Source organism: Lytechinus pictus, chromosome 2 (assembly GCF_037042905.1).
Source record: "Lytechinus pictus isolate F3 Inbred chromosome 2, Lp3.0, whole genome shotgun sequence".
NCBI classification, from domain to species: Eukaryota; Metazoa; Echinodermata; class Echinoidea; order Temnopleuroida; family Toxopneustidae; genus Lytechinus; species Lytechinus pictus.
The window spans coordinates 40,167,008-40,188,149 of NC_087246.1; the positions used below are offsets into that span (position 1 = coordinate 40,167,008).

The 21,142-nt window shown below is 36.5% G+C and overlaps 1 protein-coding gene across 1 annotated transcript in view; it reads right to left on the bottom strand.

Moving 5' to 3' along the window:
- Positions 1–1,601: 1,601 nt before the first annotated feature.
- The window catches only part of LOC129254230 (phospholipid-transporting ATPase ABCA3-like), a 48,699-nt gene continuing 29,158 nt past the window's right edge, over positions 1,602–21,142 (bottom strand). The window contains exons 9-10 of the mRNA XM_054892680.2: positions 15,301–15,415; positions 1,602–5,969 (exon numbers count right to left, since the gene is read on the bottom strand). Of these exons, the coding sequence (XP_054748655.2) occupies positions 5,787–5,969; positions 15,301–15,415 (298 nt within the window). The 3' untranslated portion in view covers positions 1,602–5,786. The remainder of the gene's footprint in view (positions 5,970–15,300; positions 15,416–21,142) is intronic.

Sequence of the window (21,142 nt, forward strand, 5' to 3'; positions counted from 1 at the left end):
ATACTTTGCACATAGACACTTTAGCACCTAAATATTCCAAATATGCACAATTCAACATAGGTCCATGTGCTTGATTTTTTGCTGTAGAGCTTCAAAGTTAACCCAAATAGATGTTCTTAAGAATTACGCATTCAAAAGAATTTGACATTTCTAGACCTCACGAGATCACAACAATGAGTTTAAAGCTCTATTACTCAGTCAAAATCCATGAAAACTTTATCAAATTTTGCAATATGATTAATAATTGTATCCTTAAAATGGATAATCTATTCATATTGCTTTCAATTGTTTGCTCATTTAAGTCTAACAGCACTATCAGTTCTTAGAAATTGCGGGAACAATAACAAAATAATACTCAACCTCAAAAATTTCAAATTTCAATAAAAAACTTGAGAAGTAAAAGAAATGCAGCACTTTATTCAAAACCCATGTCATTTTCACCAAAATTTGCAAAGTTGTAGAGGAAGGTATACATAAGAGGTGTAAACATTAAAAAATGTGGGTTCATGTGCTTGTTTTCAAACTATCATCCCTCTTATTAGAGCAAATGTGCTTCTTAAAACACCCCAAAAACACGCCAAAAGCTTTGTATCTGTGAGGAAAAATTCCGAAGCACTCTACCATTTATTTTATTCAAACTCGGGGTCATATTCATCATACTTTGCAGCACTACAGAGAAAAGTATTTTGAAATTGTAGAGGAATAAAAAGAATGGCACATGGAATAATTCCAGTTTCTTAGCTTCATAAAATAACACATTGGATCTGCAGTTAGTGCAGATAAGGAGAAAAATCAGCTCACATACCTACAGCTGATTAATCACCAGTTCATCCATTGTGACGTCAGCGCGCGGAGTGTAAAATATGCGCAGATCATGATGCGCACAAACATAACTGTGGAACGTCCTTAAGACAATAAGTCTAAAAAAAAATTTCAATACAAAATAATTCATTAAAATTAATTAATCAATTAATTAAAAGAACAAAAGATTGATTGAAAAACAAAGGGAACAATCAACCAACTCAAAACAAGAACAAAGTTGAAAACAAGTTTGAGAACAAACAACGGACGACGCTCCCACCTGTCCAACGTAGCCTAAGCTGTGGAGAGGGGAATAAAATAAATTCAATTCAAGACGAGCCAAAAGGAGCAAGTAAAGAATTATAAAGAATAAAGGAAGCGTCGGACCAATGCCCGCGGCACGCAGGAGAGCGCGGAGCTGCGGGGAGGGGAAGCAGAGGCAACCGTCTTTGAGAAAACAAATCTAAAGTCAATAGGCGGCTTTGCTTTGCCATAATGGACCTTCATGCCACATTTCAAGATGATTGGAGAAGAAATGCAGCTGGTAGAGCACTCACAAGGACATCTCTGCTATTTTCAAGAGAATTATATCTCACAGTTGTCATATGCTATTAGTTGAGATACAACTCACAAAAGAATCTATTGCATCACATAACTGTTTGTAGGAGCTCAACATCTACATTGTAACATCCAGCACAGTAAAAAAAAAAAAGCCTATTGATTGTCACATCACAGGTTCAATGTGAAATAACAGAATCCAGGCATTCAAGCATGTAAACATGACAAACATTTCGCACATCTTGGCTTTACAGGATTTTTGTTGTTATATACAACAATCATGAAGTTTTGTAAAGAAATAATAAACTCATATCATTTTGACAAACACAATCCATTCCTTCACAAAGATTACCATAATTCATTACTTTATTGTAATGAATTATTTTAGCATTAAATGTGATATTAAACTGACACTATCAACTGCCCCTTAAAAAATAACAAACAGTTGCTCTTTCATATGAAACTGTACAATCAAGTCTTCCATTCATTCCTATGCTTTGGTTAACACGCTACTGGTACAAAATGCTTTAATCTTTTAAGAATGATATATTTGACATAAAACAAAGCAGAATTAGAAATTACAAATTATTAAAATATTAAAGAGATAAAAGACCAAAATAAGAGTTAGAGATATAAAAAACAGCACATATCTGTATAGTGTAGATCATATTGTTAACATTAGTGTGGTTATAGCCCTTAATAATTGCTTTTAATCCTTCTCAAAAAAGGATTCTTGTTATAACAAGGCAATGGTGACAATGAGTCACACAAAAATTGTTAATCTCAGTTCTCAACGAATTATTATATGATGCCTTTTTATGATGTAAAATTGTGAAAACTCAGATAAATATTCAACATAATTTGTTGTAGGAATTGTTCCTTAATATGCAAGAGATAGTTCACAGAGATCTTTGGTGACAAAATAAGCTGGATGGAATATTTGAATACAGTATATAAATAGAACTCTTCCTAAAGTGTTTGGTCTGAAATAGTGGAACAGGAAACTTCAACAAATGATGAATATAAATTTATAAATCAAAACTCTTGTAAAATATATTACATCAATTTGCCATATACATATAGAAATGTGAAAAAACGTGAAATATTAAATAGAATAAATATATTTTGATGTCTTAGAAGTATTCAGTATATATGATAGGAAATTGTTAGACTATTTCAAAGTGTAAACTTACATTCGTTCAGCAAATATGTGCAGCAATGAAAAAGAGTACAACGATTATAAATAAACACATGACAGAGTACTGCAAGACATTACACCAATATTCCATGTAATGAGTGACATGTAGAAATGTTCAGCCACAGATATGAATCATTTACACAACATAATACAATCTGAATGAAAAGTAAATAAAGTTGAATGAAGAGTGGAATATTGTGCAATTTTTTGTGCAGCCTTGAGAAAGATTGAAACACACACAAGAGAGAATTAAATGAATGTCTTCTACAAGAAAAACACATTAAGAGTTTAAAATGCACACATACAAATAATTCTTTCCTCTTGAGCCTCTTTTGAAGTTTCAATAAGAATTAACTTTGTAATTCATACATTATCATACATCTAAATAATATTGATAATAAAAACTATTTCCAAGTGGTTCTATAATAAAACAAGTCAATGTATGTGATTATACAACATCATAAATTTAGAAAGACTTTGATATTGCAAATGAAAGTATTGAATTAAATACATGAATACATCAAGGTATATGCAAGATATTCAGGCATGGTATAGCATGCACTTACTTTATTATTATTTATATATTGCTTCTTCCTGTACACTACTTGTATGAATTTATATTGATCCATTATATGATGTTGAAAACTACATGGAATAAGAGGCATTGCACGTGACAAAGGCAGTATGGTGCTTTGAGGTACAAACTTGAATATTCCCAAGCTTTCGCTGTGCACCGCAGACAGATTTTGGAAGAGACTTTTGGGCCCGTCGTAAAACACTGTCCTGCAATGCAAGTTGTGTGACATGAGAATTTTTTTTGTTTCCCATGACTTTTATACCTCACGCATCTAAGTCATACTTTAATCTTTGTGAAACACCCCCTGGATCTCAAAATTAAGAACCTGCCTTTTTATAGATTGCAGGAATATTATATCATGTTCAGTTCATTCCTAACAATCCACTAAATATTCCTATTAAAATTGAAACCAATCAGAGGATCCTAAAACCTACTTCTACTGTTCTGCTCTTTCCACAATAGATCATAACAAACAGTACGGAGACCCATTTACAAATCATGCGTTAGAGGCATTTATTTTAATTCTTGTGAATATGGGTTTTGAACCAAAATCAAGGAATATTAGATATGAAATAAAAATGGTGAGTACAGTATAACAGCACTTGAGGAAGAGTGATTTTTCAAATTTTTATGTCATATAATCTGTTATGAGGACTTGACATTGAAGATTTCATATCAGGACTGAAAGATTTTTATAATCAAAACTGGCAATAATACCTGTACTTCTAGTACTTATTTTGATATATACAGCATAGAAATATAAACAACCGATATGCCTCTAACAAACCAACTCGTGTGACATTGTACTATCTTTTATATCACTTATATACAAATTAAGTCTATAAAATATTCACAAACTATCAAATACTTATATAATTACAAAAGTGCCAAATGGGAGTTTCACAAGGCAGTTCTTAAGTTGCGGACAACTTCTGTACAACCAGTAGTACGTTTTGGGGTGCTAATTCAAATTACAAATCTCGTCTATTCTTGCGAGCTTAAGTTACAATTCAATCTTTGTAGATTAAAATCTTTATTTCTAACAAATGCAAAGTTCATGTTTTGAGTTCAGAGTTTGAATAACAACCCAGTTTCATGTGTGGGGGAAACACCAGTAAAAATTAGAGCAAGAGCAGCACTGGGCAGCAACCATGCATAATAACCTGTGTAGGTAACTGTTTTATGCAACACCACCAAGTAGTGTAATAGACTTACTCATTGAGTGAGAATGTACCTCCACATCACTATTCTAAGACTATTAGTAGTACTGTAATCAAAATTCAATGTCTACTACAACACTTCACAAAGAAATTCAAATAAAAAATAAAACAAGACATTTAAGAGATATATTACAATACCACATCTCTACTAAATTGATTCACATTTGAAAAATGATTAAAAAGCAGACAGAAGAAATAAAATCTTCCATGCTGGGTTCATAAACAACAAATATTATATCACACAATGTCCAAACTTCCCATGCACAATAAATGAATGCTTATATTCTATCACATTGATATATAAATACAAATCAATAAATAAAAACAAACACTGTAAAGGAGGCAATCTGTGAATCAGAGGTTTGAAGATGGAATCACACACCACACCAATTATTTGATAAAAATATTTGCACATCTTAATATATCACACAGTTTTAATCACCAAAAAGTTAAAACTTATAATACAATTTGTTCATTGGAAATTTTTATGTATTCCATAAGTGCATATATTTTTCATAAATCACTTTTTATAAAGTTCATGCATTCTGATAACACATTCTTTACACTTGTCTAAATGCTATATAAGTACATATAAGTCCATCTTAATAGACAATCTTTCATGTATTTGCAAACGTATCACATGTCTTGAAAACAAAAATACAGAAGTGCCTCACTAGGGGCCTTTTCACACATGAATCTGCAATTCGTCTTTAGAATCATCGGACCTTTCACACGCTTACTCAAAACTGGATTTGAATCTGAATTCCCGAGCAAAGGCGGTATGTGTTCTTGGTGACTTGTCAATCAAAGCACTGCATCAATACGATGAGTGCATGACAATTGTATTATATACGGAAGTGCTTGAAAGGACACTTAAGCTCCGCCTCCCCAAAAAATGTTTTGGAGGACAAGCATTTCACACATAAAATTCGTACTGTAATTTGAGTGACACTACTGGAATTCACCTCTGGAGTAGAATTTCAATTCGTGATTGTGATAAGCATTTGTGATTCTAGTTTGGTTTCAAACGTGCTAAAAATTTGTTATTAGCCTTATTTTTCACTGGAATCATCATTCAAATTACAATTTTTTACAGTGTGTAAGGGCGGTAAGTAACAGAGAAAATGTGGCACTATATTTTATTTCCTTTACATTAATACAGACTTCATAAAGTTAAACACTAAACAATTAAAAGTTTTTTAAGGTTAAGTCTTTGTATCTGGTCTATCCTCTCATGAATCTAACTTAATGTGCAGATAATAAGAAATACATGTACATGGTACTGTGTAGTCTTTTTACTCAGACTGTGTTTCCGTTTATACACTAATGAATTGTGAGAACAACAGGAACTCTGTGTAGACTATTTATCAACACTAAATTCATACACTGATGATCTGTCGAACAGGCAACAAACTGTTGAGGTGTAGTCTTCTTATTCAGACTTGACACGTGGATCAATGTGTTGATGCTTTGCAAAGTTGATAAAGACCTGTTCTAATGTGGTCTGACTGACGCTGTAGTCTACGATACCTAGCCTTTCTTTATTCTCTTCCAAGAGACCAAAAATAAAGGCCCAGTTGGTATTTCCATTGTCCACTTGGTAATGCACCATTTGCTGTAGGAAAGATAATGATATTGAAAATTAAGTATACTAGGTAACACTTCCATTGGAATAATTATTTTATGAAAAAATGGTCATAGATGTGCTAAAAAGGGTAAACACTGTGAACTTGATGAACAGAGAAATATTTAAATCAAGACTTATTTGCAATATATCTTTGGTCAATGTGTGAGAACATTGAGTAGACTAGGGAACACATCGGTGAAAGTCAGCCCTTTTCTAAATCTAAATTGATAATAATTTCTCAGATGATAATTCTGCAAATCATATAAGAATGATTATTAAACAGATAAAAAAGACTTTGGAAAATGTTCTTGAAATATTGCAATAAACTACACACAAAGACAAATTAAGTATAAACCTATCTTTAAGACATACAGGACATTGATTTCTGCATACATTGTGTTCATAACTGCCAATTTTGTGATTGATTGCAAAACCTTTATTTTGCAACAACACAACAACAAGAATAAAATCAATAAAATATGCAATATGATCTTTTGACCCCTAGATGACCTTTGACCTTATCATCATCATGAACACACATGTGGTAATACCCAAAGATCATTTGTTCCATGTATGAACATAATTGATGTAGAAATAAAGAAATGAGACCAAATTGAACAAAAACTTGACCTTTTGACACCTAGATGACCTTTAACCCCACCTACCTCCCCCCCAAAAAAAATAATGGGGTACATGTATTACCCAAGGATCATATTACCAAGTGTGAAAAAATTGATGAAGAAATAAAGAAGTGAGAGCAAGTTGAACAAAAACTCGAAAAAAAGCATGGACATGACCTCATATCATTTGACCCCTAGATGACCTTTGACCCCATTATCCTCATGGACACAGATGTGGTATTACCCAAGGACCATGTGTACCAAGTGTGAACATAATTGATGTAGAAATTAAAGAAATTAGATCAAATTGAACAAAAACTTGACCTTTTGACCCCTAGATGACCTTTGACCCCATTATCCTCATGGACACAGATGTGGTATTACCCAAGGACCATGTGTACCAAGTGTGAACATAATTGATGTAGAAATTAAAGAAATTAGATCAAATTGAACAAAAACTTGACCTTTTGACCCCTAGATGACCTTTGACCCCACCTTCCTCTACAAAAATCATGGGGTACTACCAGGCCTGGGTACTACCCAAGGATCATATTACCAAGTGTGAACAAAATTGATGAAGAAATTAAGAAATGAAAGCAAGTTGAACAAAAACTTGAAAAAAAAGCATGGACATGACCTCGTATCATTTGATCTTTTGACCCCTAGATGACCGTTGACCCCATTATTCTCATGGACACAGATGAGGTTTTACCCAAAGATCATTTATTTCATGTATAAACATAATTGATGTAGAAATAAAGAAATGAGACCAAATTGAATAACAAGTGGAATGCCTCTGGCCGTCTCACCTGCATCACGCGATTCAATATAGCAGCAGTGCTGATTTTGAAAACTACTATAACTCGCACAAGATGTTCAGTGATACTTGGTTACTCTTATTTCCACGTTTTATGAACTAGACCAATACACTTATAGAGATATGATGGCAATTCAACAAATACCCCCAACGTGGCCAAAGTTCTTTGACCTTACGTGACCTTTGACCTTGATCATGTGACCTGAAACTCGCACAGGATGTTCAGTGATACTTGATTACTATTATGTCCAAGTTTTATGAACTAGACCAACACACTTTCAAATTTATGGCTGTAATTCAACAAATACCCCAATTTGGCCAAAGTTCATTGACCCTAAATGACCTTTGACCTTGATCATGTGACCTGAAACTTGCACAGGATGTTCAGTAATACTTGATTACTATTATGTCCAAGTTTCATGAATCAGATCCATAAACTTTCAAAGTTATGATGGTAATTCAACAGATACCCCCAATTCGGCCAAAGTTCATTGACCCTAAATGACCTTTGACCTTGGTCATGTGACGTGAAACTCATGCAGGATGTTCAGTGATACTTGATTAACCTTATGTAAAAGTTTCATGAACTAGGTCCATATATTTTCTAAGTTATGATCACATTTCAAAAACTTAACCTTAGGTTAAGATTTTGATGTTGATTCCCCCAACATGGTCTAAGTTCATTGACCCTAAATGACCTTTGACCTTGGTCATGTGACATGAAACTCAGGCAGGATGTTCAGTAATACTTGATTAACCTTATGGCCAAGTTTCATGAACTAGGTCCATATACTTTCTAAGTTATGCTGTCATTTCAAAAACTTAACCTCAGGTTAAGATTTGGTGTTGACGCCGCCGCCGCCGTCGCCGTCGGAAAAGCGGCGCCTATAGTCTCACTCTGCTATGCAGGTGAGACAAAAACTTGACCTTTTGACACCTAGATGACCTTTAACCACACCTACCTCCCCCCAAAAAAATAATGGGGTATTACCCAAGGATCATATTACCAAGTGTGAAAAAAGTGATGAAGAAATAAAGAAGTGAGAGCAAGTTGAACAAAAACTAGAAAAAAAGCATGGACATGACCTCATATCATTTGACCCCTAGATGACCTTTGACCCCATTATCCTCATGGACACAGATGTGGTATTACCCAATGACCATGTGTACCAAGTGTGAACATAATTGATGTAGAAATTAAAGAAATTAGATCAAATTGAACAAAAACTTGACCTTTTGACCCCGAGATGACCTTTGACCCCACCTTCCTCTACAAAAATCATGGGGTACTACCAGGCCTGGGTACTACCCAAGGATCATATTACCAAGTGTGAACAAAATTGATGAAGAAATTAACAAATGAAAGCAAGTTGAACAAAAACTTGAAAAAAAAGCATGGACATGACCTCGTATCATTTGATCTTTTGACCCCTAGATGACCGTTGACCCCATTATTTTCATGGACACAGATGAGGTTTTACCCAAAGATCATTTGTTCCATGTATGAACATAATTGATGTAGAAATAAAGAAATGAGACCAAATTGAACAAAAACTTGACCTTTTGACACCTAGATGACCTTTAACCCCAACTACCTCCCCCCAAAAAAATAATGGGGTATTACCCAAGGATCATATTACCAAGTGTGAAAAAATTGATGAAGAAATAAAGAAGTGAGAGCAAGTTGAACAAAAACTAGAAAAAAAGCATGGACATGACCTCATATCATTTGACCCCTAGATGACCTTTGATCCCATTATCCTCATGGACACAGATGTGGTATTACCCAAGGACCATGTGTACCAAGTGTGAACATACTTGATGTAGAAATTAAAGAAATTAGATCAAATTGAACAAAAACTTGACCTTTTGACCCCTAGATGACCTTTGACCCCACCTTCCTCTACAAAAATCATGGGGTACTACCAGGCCTGGGTACTACCCAAGGATCATATTACCAAGTGTGAACAAAATTGAAGAAATTAAGAAATGAAAGCAAGTTGAACAAAAACTTGAAAAAAAAAGCATGGACATGACCTCGTATCATTTGATCTTTTGACCCCTAGATGACCGTTGACCCCATTATTCTCATGGACACAGATGAGGTTTTACCCAAGGACCATGTGTACCAAGTGTGAACATAATTGATGTAGAAATTAAAGAAATAAGATCAAATTGAACAAAAACTTGACCTTTTTGACCCCTAGATGACCTTTGACCCAACCTTCCTCTACAAAAATCATGGGGTATTACCAAAGGATCATATTACCAAGTGTGAAAAAAAATTGATGAAGAAATAAAGAAATGAGAGCAAGTTGAACAAAAACTTCAAATAAGTGGAGCGCCTCTGACAGTCTTGCCTGCATGACGCGATTCAATATAGCAGCAGTGCTGACTTTGAAAACTACAATGAGACACAAAACACATCATTTATATAATGATACAACTACATTCATTGACGCTAAATGATATTTGCCCTTGATCATGTGACCTAAGACTTGTCAGTGATATTTGATTACCATTATGTCCACATTTCATAAATATTATCCATAAACTTATAAAGTTATGATGGCAATTCAACAATTACCCCCAACATGGCCAGTTCATGGACCTTAAATGACCTTTGACTTTAATCATGTGACCTAAAACTTGCACAGGATGTTCAATGATACTTGATTACTCTTATGACCAAATGTTATGAAATAGATCCATAAACTTGTAAAGTTATGATGGTAATTCAACAAATACCCCCAACTTGGCCAAAGTTCATTGACCTTAAATGACCTTTGACCTTGGTCATGTGACCTGAAACTCAAGCAGGATATTCAGTAATACTTCATTACCCTTATGTCTAAGTTTTATGAATTAGGTTCATATATTTTCCAAGTTATGACATTTCTAAAACTTAACCTTAGGTTAAGATTTTGATGTTGATTCCCCAACATGGTCTAAGTTCATTGACCCTAAATGACCTTTAACCTTGGTCATGTGACCTGGAACTTAAAGAGAATGTTCAGTAATACTTGATTAACCTTATGTTCAAGTTTCATGAACTAGGTCCATATACTTTATATGTTATGTCATTTAAAAAACCGAACCTTCGGTTAAGATTTAAAGGGGAATCCAACCCAAATGAAAACTTGTTTTTATAAGGAAAAGAAAAATCGGACAATTTGATAGGTGAAAGTTTGAACAATATTGGACAAACAACAAGAAAGTTATGAATTTTTAAAAGTTGTAAATATTGGTAATCACTATACCCATGGAGACTTCAAATTGGCCCCATATGGGATGTCATAGTGATGCAAGGACTACTCTTTCATGTACTCCAATACATATTATGGGTAAAATGTCATTTTTCCTAAAAATTTTATTTCAAATTATATTTTTCTTTCATGAGGACATAAAACAATATACTACATGTACCTGGGTTATATTTAGATTACTGCCCCAGGGGAATGGGTACTTAGGAGAAAACCACAAATCCCTGATAATAAAGTACATGGCCTATGGGAAAGTTGTCCTTGCCCCTTGTCATAATTTACTTCCCCAGTTGCCAATTTGAAATCTACATAGTATTAGTGATCTCAATTTTAAAACAGCTATAACTTTCTTATTGCTTGTCTGATTTCTTTCAAACTTTCACCATTCTGTTTAATTCATTTTTCTTCTTCCCAACACAAATTTTATGGCCAAGGCTGGATTCTCCTTTAATGTTGACGTCGCCGTTGGAAAAGCGGCGCCTATAGTCTTGCTCGATCTGCTATGTAGGCAAGACAAAAGATTAACATGACCTTGTATCATTTGACCCTTTGACCCCCTAGATGTCTTTGACCCCATTATTTTTATGGGGTCACATGTGGTATTCAGGGATGCCACTACATGTAGGTGTCCTCCAAAAATACTGAAACTTATCGCGGGCCGGGATAGTGTCCAAGAAATTTTTTTTTTAGGGGGGGGGGGTCCACCTTTAATTTTGGGATGGACACATGTCACAGGTAAAAAATTGGACAAGCAAAAAAAAAAAAAAAAAAAAAAAAAATTAGGAGGGGGGGGGTCCGCCCCCACCTCAAATTTAGGGGAGGGGGGGGGGGGGGAGGACCAATTGGTTTCTTACCTTGTTGTGATCGATGACTATGAAGTCAATTAGGTTTGAAAAACTGACGGTAGTTAGTTAGTTGTGTGTCTCTCATAGAACGCTAGACCAAAAGCTTCAGTCTGTGTATTTTGGTTGTTCAGCTGAACCGCGTTGGCTCCGCTCACCAATACATAGACTGAAGAGTTGTTGGCCCGTACATAAAGACAACGTATCAGCTAACCCTAGCTGATACGTAACCCAAGGAGCTCCGGGCCGGAGCTCCCTGGGTTCCGTATCAGCATGCAGCAGTAACGTTAGATCTAACATTCGGCGGAAACCCGATTTTCGGATCGTTTTTGGTACATAAAATGTCACATTATAAAAAAATAATTACATCCAAACTTACGAGAAAATATATAAAATTCAGAAACATCGTACCTTAGACCGCAGTTACCGCTAATTCCTATCAAATGATGATCAAAACTTAGTCATCCTCGATTCCTTCGTTGGTCATCGTAAGTTGCCATCTTGGATGACGTCATCATCTGTACAGACGTATTTACCAGTCGCTATTATACCGCGATTCGTGCCGCTACTTTGCGCTTGTCTATGTGCGTGCGTTTGGAACTTGTCGCTCGCATTGATTGGCCAGGATATCGATAATTCTAATCAGAAAGCCTTGATAAAAGCATAACTCAATGAACAATTTATATACTGTTATAAAAGCAAATATCTCTCACTCGGTCGATCGACATGCATCGCAATCGGAAGAAATAGGGGGAAAAAAAGGAGGACTTACCGGTTTTTTTAATACACAGAAAACAGGAAAAGTCGGAAATACGGAAATAAGACAGATAGCGGGAAAAAAGCCGGAATTCCGTATAAATACGGAAAAGTGGCATCCCTGGGTATTACCCAAGGATCATTTGTACCAAGTATGAAAACATAATTGATGCAAAGATAAAGAAATGAGTGCAAGTTGAACAAAACTAACATTTTCGAACAGGCTAAACAGACCAACAGGAAGAGTGATTACTACATGTAGGTCTATGCTGAACTTTGTTGAGGCAAGACAAAAAGTATATATTTGTTTTACAATCATTGCTAAGTTTATGTGTAACAGAGTGCATGTCATCATTTTGATGAAGGTACTGCAGGCAGTATGGTCTTCACATCATTTACGAGTGCACATGATTAGCATAAAATAAAGTAAACAAATTTAGAATCCCAAATCTCAGTTATGATTGTAATTGATGGCTTGAAATTTAACAAAATCAACAAACGTAGAGGGCAGCAACCACACGGCAGTGTTGCTATTAGGAAGGTCCACTCGATATGCGCATACAATTAAAGTGCGCAAACAATTTGGTAGCCATGCCAACGAAACCAAGAACCAATACAATACACTCACAGAATAATAGCAAAATAGAGGTAAACTAATAGATTATGCCACTTATAGATTCAAATAATAGAAAAAAAAATATATAAACCATGAAATCTTAATCTACCACATTTTAAGAATACAATTATTTCTCAATTATTGTCTTAACGTTTTTGTAAATCTTCAATAAAACAGGATTAAATTCTGTCATAAATAAACCAGTCTGCTAATTTCACACAGATTTAGGCAAGTTCATTTTGTGACCACCGAAATCCTCTTAGAGCACTTTTTTAGTAGATTGTCGAGTTGATTTATTTTCATTTCCTCTTCACAATTATTTTTGCTTGAAAAGTTTTCACATCAAATATCATGCATAAATATAGAATATTTTTCCTTAAATATTACGTGGTGGTGATACATGTAAGTTTTATGACTTTGCACATCAATATGATAACAAGGAAACGTGAGGTTGATAAATACTTCATTTATATTTATTATTGCGCCTACACAATCCAGCAGCACCTCGATCTTGAGTATACAAGCGCCGTGGCTGGCATAACCGCAGCGGCGCCTTGGCCCGGTCGGTGCTGAGGTAGGGTACGGTTCTGCATGCATATGCTAATTAACACAAAATTTTTGAAAAATTATGGAATGAAAAGAGTAAATGTGACATAGACCTTCGCCCCTTGATAGTTCTTAAGTCAAGACCTGTCGGAATATACATAGCTCGATACTTAATCAGATAATTTCGGTGGAATATTAGGTCTACGTTAGGTCTAGGACTTGGCTTTGCAGCTAGCGTAGTGGCCGTATTCAATCTTGCCTGATGTATTGCAAAAAGCTGGGTTGGATTTGTGGATAATTATTTCAGATTTTCAGACTACAATCTACGCTGTAAGTGGAAATTAAAATCCTAACCTTGAATATTTATCATTGCTCATCCGCCTTAATGCCACGTCAATGACAGACCAAGTCTATATCTTTCAAGTCCATATCTAGCCAAGCCGAGTCGCGTTGAGGTTATCCTGCCAGTGCAGTGCGGCCATCATATCATTCGCGCAGCACGTGCACCGGAGGTGACCGGGGAAGTTTCGGCGCGGCAAGGCGAGAACATCACGTTCTTGGCTCTGGCGTTAGCTTGTGTAGATTTGGTAGGGGCAGCGAAATGAAGCAGAAGAACGGTAACACAAATGTCATCAGTCTATGTATTTTTATTGCTATGCAAACTACAAGAATCATGATTAGCTTTTGTCTTATATTTTTTTAATAAAAGTAATTAATATTATTCAACATATTTCCTTGGAAGTTTTATTATCTATAAAAAATAGTAAAATTGAACAAACGAAAAAAAATCAACTCTACAATCTTCCAAAAAAGTACTCTGGGAGAAAATGGTCACAAAATTTGAGCGAAGTGGACCTTCCTAAAAGCAACACTGCCGTGTGTTGCTGCCCTCTACATTTGTTGAACAAAATGAAGAAAGTAAGAAATTTTTAAACCGTACACTAGTCCAATTTTGTACAAATCAGCTTAAAAATTTGAATATTTAGGGAGGACATTATGTCTGAAAATAAAGAATCAGAGTAACAAAATTCAAATAAAATTCACTTTTTTCCTTTACCAGCTACAAAATGAATGCTATGAATATATACAAAAAAATATCATTTGTATATCCATGTAAATTTTATGCAATATGATTGTGCGCAATGTCAATGTTCAAAATAATCATGACGCATCCAAACTATTGCATCCTAGTCCCACATGTTCGTATTTGAGTGTGTTGCGCTGTGTGGAATTGCGACTCCACACAGCGCAAAATTTGAAATGAACATTACATCTCGCATGGCAAGGGATAGTTTTTGCCGATCAGTTTGTTCATCACAACAACCTTGCACAACACATGAACAGCTGAGCTAGCGAAATCAGCTTCCTGCTGTCATGTCATATGATGTAATTTCTCAAGGTTTTGATGAGTGTAATTTTCTTTGTTAAGGCTTGTACAAAATCATGATTTTCTATCTTCATATAAGACCGGCCCAGAGAAAAATCATACCATATAAGGAATGAAGCCTCATAAACATTTACCTATACTTTTCACACGTGTAGCATTTGTGCAAGGTTGTTTCCCCAAATAGGCAGCCTGTTTTTTCGGCAAGTCTCGTTTGAAAACATGATAAAATCTTAGTTTTATACCATAGAATCAAATATTTTTTTCATATACATCAAGTTCATGAAAATGTTAGTTAATGTGGAAAATTTTAGCACATGAAATGCCGTCAAAAAGACACAATAAGAGACACAAGATTTTGACTTTCATTGGCCACGTTTTTGATCACCCATAAAGTCTGTTGCAAATTCGAAATAGAAGGGTTATTAATCAGATGCAAATTGGGGTCTCCCGCTGCGCCCGACTGAATACTAACCTGATGTTGTTCAAGTAAGACTGCACCCTGGAAACCTTGGGCTATAAATGCTTTGGTGGTTTCAATTAATGCTGGGGTACTTGTTTTTATGATCAGGGTATAACCAGTACCAAATCTGTTTGAGAGAAAAGGATAGTACATAATGATAATAGCAATTACCACAGTCAACTTTCTACTGTTTTAAGGATGCGGTTGTATCAAAGATCACAATATACCACTCCTTGATTGATCACACCACTGCTATTTTCAATTTGTGGTTTCAATAAGGAGGGTGTAATAAGAACATAGTGTGCTGATGAAAAGTGTTTATTCCATGGGTAAGATATTATTTCTTAAATGTTAATAACACTATTAATCACTCCATTCAAGCTTAAATGAAATGCAAACAATTACAAGTGACAATCTAGCATTAGTCTAAAGTTCATTTTGATAATAATGGATTGATTTACTTTTACTATCAATGCCTCCATTTATCCATTCATCTATCCATCTGTACATTTTTTTCACATTTTTATCCATCTATCCACCACTCATCTAACCATTAATCTTTTTATCAATTTATATATATCATCTATCCACACATTTACCTGATCATCTTACTCATTTAACATCCATCAATGTATCAATCCATACATCACTCCATCAATCCTTTCCATAATCCATCTATCTACCCACCCATCCATCACTCCATCAATGTTTTCATCAGTCCATCAATCCTTTCACCCATCCATCCATTTGCATTGACTTTGTACACAAAATCACTTTTTAAAAACAATTTTTTGTCTGACATGCACTTACAAAATGTTGCGAAATTTTTAACCGCGTACCTGGGCATCGCAAAATTGGTTTCAAAAGATGCACAAGACTTAAGAGTAAAAAGTCCGTGAGCGGCGCGGTAAAAAAAATTCGCGCAGCAAATATATTGCAAGAATTGAAGTGGGGGGCAAGGCCCCCCCCCCGGCCTAGAAAGGGTTACCGTAAACTGGTTTATAAGTGTTCTTTTAAAGTTCAATTAATAATAGGCCTTAAGTTTTCTTTGATTTTGACAAGGCTCTTTCTTGATCCTTGCATGGTCCTTTCGACGCTAAGTAACTTGGAGGTTGGACTTCTTATCGCAGACTTCTGATTCTGTCAGTGCTCTGACATGAATTGCTTAAATGTGTGCGCAGTTCTTGCTGTCTTCTACTCAGCCTTGATGTAACCACCTGTGGCTTCGTACTGGAACGACCAAAGTTGTCGACCCCATACTGGTATATTGCCTCCATCATAGAAGAGAGTTTCTCTTCAGCATTTCCCTTCATATATTTGACCAGTATCTTGTCAAGCTGTTCATCCATGGCTTCCCAAATGTCTTTACTCTTTGAATTAGGCCACTTCACTATGTTTGCTCATGCTACTTGGGTTGTGGGATGTAGCGTCGGAATTTATGGCACTGTGGTTGTCATCCTGGCCACTATTTCCATGCGCCTCACATGATTTATCACTCCTTTGCTCAGCCCACTGCTCACTCCTAGGCTGCTTAGATGTCGCTCTCCTAGTGCAGCCTACCTTCGCCTGGTTGATTCTTAGACCCTTGGTGGTGTTGAAATGTCTATTGCATGGTACACAGGGTACCTGGTTGGGCGCAATCGTAGTCCTGGGGTGAAATCTAGTCCTTATATCAGTATCATCTGACCGTGTGAGTGATTCTTCCGCTCCCCCTCTCGGATCACTCTGGGAGTATTCTTGTCTATCAGAAATTGTAACAATATAGTGGGTGCCACAAACGGCTGAGTTAGGGGCAGTCAACCCCCTCCTCCCCGCTGGGGCTGCCGGCTAAGTCATGCAAGTCTCTGCTTGCTGTCACCAGCCTGTTCCGGGTTTGTCACCAAGGCCTATTCCCATGTGGTCACTGGGAGTCCAGTACCGCAAGATAATCAAAACACACCTTGTGCAAAGAAATGTCCTCCAGAATAGCTGGATCCTCAGTCGAGGATCCTCGATATTGCTATGAGGCAGGAGGCGGGCAAGCAGCATTAAGACGAGATGCCACCTCCAGCTGCTCGTTTGGTAAGTTGGCTTTATATCTGTTCCAAATCCAGGCTGAGGACCATGTAGCAATCTCCATTAAGTCCAAAGCCAGCTTCCTTCTGTTGGTTATTCCCATCCTTGAGAGGAAGAAATGGAGAGACTTTGTCGCATATCCTCTGCAGTCGATCTCCACTGGGAAGTAGTCTACCTTCCATCCCCTCTGCTGATATTCTGAGATAATTCTGGCATATTTTGAAGTCTTCTACTCATGGGCTGTCTCAATGTTCTCCTCCTATGGCACAGTCGGTTCATACAGGATGACCGACTTGGACTGCTTCGATCAGACTACCATACATGCATCTGGTCACATGTTGGTAGTCGCGATCTCACTTGGAAAGGTCATCTGCTCATCCAAGTCTGAGACCAACGGCCAGTGTCTTGCTAGTCAAAGGAGCCTACTTGCGTGTAGTCTAGCTTTCCTGTTGGCTCTAATACTTGTTCCAGCCTTCACATTTTTGTCTGGTTTGCTTTGTCTGGTTTTGTCTGGTTTGCTTTCTCAATTGTGATTTTTAGGGCATTGCTCAGTACTTTCAAGATCTCATTGTGCCTCCATGTATACAAGCCTTCTATCAGACACATAGAAGCTTATATTTGTTGTGCATGGAGTGATGCCAAGCCACTTCCGGATGTGCACGGAGATTTTTTGCTCCATCCTCTCAACATGCGTCATTGCAATCTCTTACATCATCAATGACCACATGATCATTGGGAAGAGACCAAACTTTAGGCACCACAACTTGAGTTTATTTAGGAGGGTACATCTATCGATACGATTTAGTCTATCCTCGACCATCGTTCGGACCTCCTTTATCTGGTTCTTGTCAGATAGCTCCTTCGTGAACCAGCGCCCTAAGCTCTAAACAGAGTCATCTGATATTGATGGAATGACCTCACCACCGTTACAGTGTGTCCTGTCATCTACCTTTCCTTTCTTCATGGTCAAACTCCTTGACTTCCTAGGTTTGAACTTCATCCTGCACCAATTTATCAATTGATCTAGCCGCTTCACAGCCTTTTGTGCATCAGCTGTGCATGGATTGAGTAAGGTAAGGTCGTCCATGAAAGCTCGTATTGGTGGCAGCTTGAGTCCAGGTTCGATCTTAACACCTCAACAACTGGAACATGCAGCTCTAGTTATGACTTCCATTGCCATGACAAATAGAATTGGCAAAATGGCACACCCCATCGAGATGCCTAACTCGAGGGGCTGGTAAGCTGTTGTATATTCTTTGTAGAAAATCTCATCTTAAAATCCTGGAATTAACACTTTAGGAAATCACCAAGTTTCTCTGGAATGTAGAAGAAATCCAAGGTAAATCATATCATTGGGTGTGGTAATGAACCGTATGAATTGGCCAAGTCCAGCCATAGAACTGATAGATCCATCTTCCTTCTCTTTGCCTCTTGAATTGTGTGCCATATCATTGCAGAGTGTTCAACACAGCCAGAAAACACTGGAACTCCTGCCTTCTGAACTGTGTCAACAAATCCATTAACAAGTAGGTACTTGAAAACATGCCCAGCAAGGATTCCCATCATGATCTTCCTGTCAATATTAAGGAGAGATATTGGACAGAATGATTCTATCCTCTAAGCATTCTCTTCTCTAGGTATGTACACACACCTTCACACCTTCATTCCATTCCTTTGGCACCACGTTATTTCTCCACAATAGCCTCCTAATCATGGTACAGTAACTAAATACTTTAAATGGCACACGATTAGGTCCTGGAGATGAGACAGCCATTGCCTTCTTGACAAACCTTTTTTACCTCATCAGATAGGTGTCAAGAGTCTATGTCAATGTTTTCACCTGGAGAAGTTGGTTGTACCAAGTTTTTCATTCGAGGCAGGGGTAGGTCCCTCATATTGTCAGAGAAGGTGTTTCTCAGGGGGTCTTGTAACTCCTCTCTTGCAGCAATACACAACATTCCCGCTGGTGGAGAGGATGTTCAAATGCAAACTGTCCCAGTGGCGTAGCAACTTTGGAGGCTTTGATGAACTGGATAAGCAGGCGTGGTCCGTTAAATCATTAATGTTTGATCCTTGTGCAGTTTATCACATCAAATAATCTATTTTAACAATCCAAAGAAGTGACAAAAATTCTAATCCACGGTACATGAAAAGTTAAAACAAGTGGAGCACCTGTGGCAGTCATGCATGCATCACGTGATTCAATATAGGAGCAATGCTGACTTTGAAAACGACTATAGATTAATAATTCACAAAAACACTATCCATATGATAATAATATACTATTTGACCTAGATCGTGTGACCGAAGACTTGTGCAAGACAATCAGTGATACTTGATTACCCTTATGTCCACATTTCATGAACTAGATCCATAAAGTTTTAAAGTTATGATGGCAATTCAACAAATACCCCATACACAGCCAAAGTTCATTGCCCTTGGTCATGTGACCTGAAACTCATGCAGGATGTTCACTGATGCTTAATTACTCTTATGACCAAGTTTCATGGACAAGATCCATATACTTTCCGAGTTATGATGGAAATCAACAAATACCCCAACATGGCCAAAGTTCATTGACCACAAATAACCTTTGACCTTGGTCATGTGACCGGAAACTCAGGCAGGATGTTTAGGAATTATGCACGCAGTGGCAGTATTTGCCGCCTTCAGATGAGTTTGCCACTGCACAATGTATAATCTGCGTATTAAAACTTTGTATATAGCTATTGGCACTGAAAAAGGTCAGCATAGTGGTGTAATTTGATGTGAAATGCATAGAACTTATGCTTTTTTCCTAATGGTTGGCAGCTCTGCATCCATCCATCCATTCATGCATCCACCCACCCATTCATCCACTACTCCATCCATCCCTTCATCCATCCATCCATCACTCCATCCATCACTCCATCCATCACTCCATCCAATGGATATTCAATAATCCTTTCATCCATTCTTCTATCACTTACCCCCCCCCCCCCCGGGGGGGAGGGGGGCATGTCTATTGATGAGTGGATACCACACGCGACCAAAGAAACACGTAAAAAGGATCTCTTTTTCAAATTTGGACACGTTAGTAGACCTGCCAACCTCTGGGAATTAAAAATTGTATTCAGTCATAAAAATTTTTATTTTCCCCCAAAAAACTGTATTTCATAATAAAATGCGTGGCGCGCGCGCTCATCACTGCACTCAAGCTGTATGCCAGCTAAAATGTGCACTGCTCTTGCAGATGAAAAAACAAACAAACATTGAAACATGTGCATATCTCACCCTGGTTTTAACAAAATGATTGGAAAAAAAAACAAGTTACCTGAAATTGCATTGATCCAATAACCATATTTGTGAAAGTTTTATGAAATAGAGACATATAGGGATGATATTTCTCAATAAATTATGATTTTGTTTAAAAAAAAAGTTTTTAAACATCGAAACATGTGTATATCTCACCCTGGTTTTAACAAAATGATTGAAAAAAAAAGTTACCTGAAATTACATTGATCCAAAATATATGTGAAAGTTTTATAAAATAGAGACATACTGTATAGGGATGATTTTTCTCAATAAATTACAATTTTGTTAAATTTTTTTTTTTTTTTACAAAATCATATTTTTTAAAGAAAAAATGTACTGTCGTATTTTGGATGGAAAAACGTACTGGTTGGTAGCTCTGCGTTACGTACATAACATAATAAAGGTGCCAAAAATACTGAAAAAGAGGTATATATTTTGCTAAGAATACTATGTGTTTACGGTCCAATTTGCAAGGGTATAAACAAGACTAAAATGCTTTATAAGG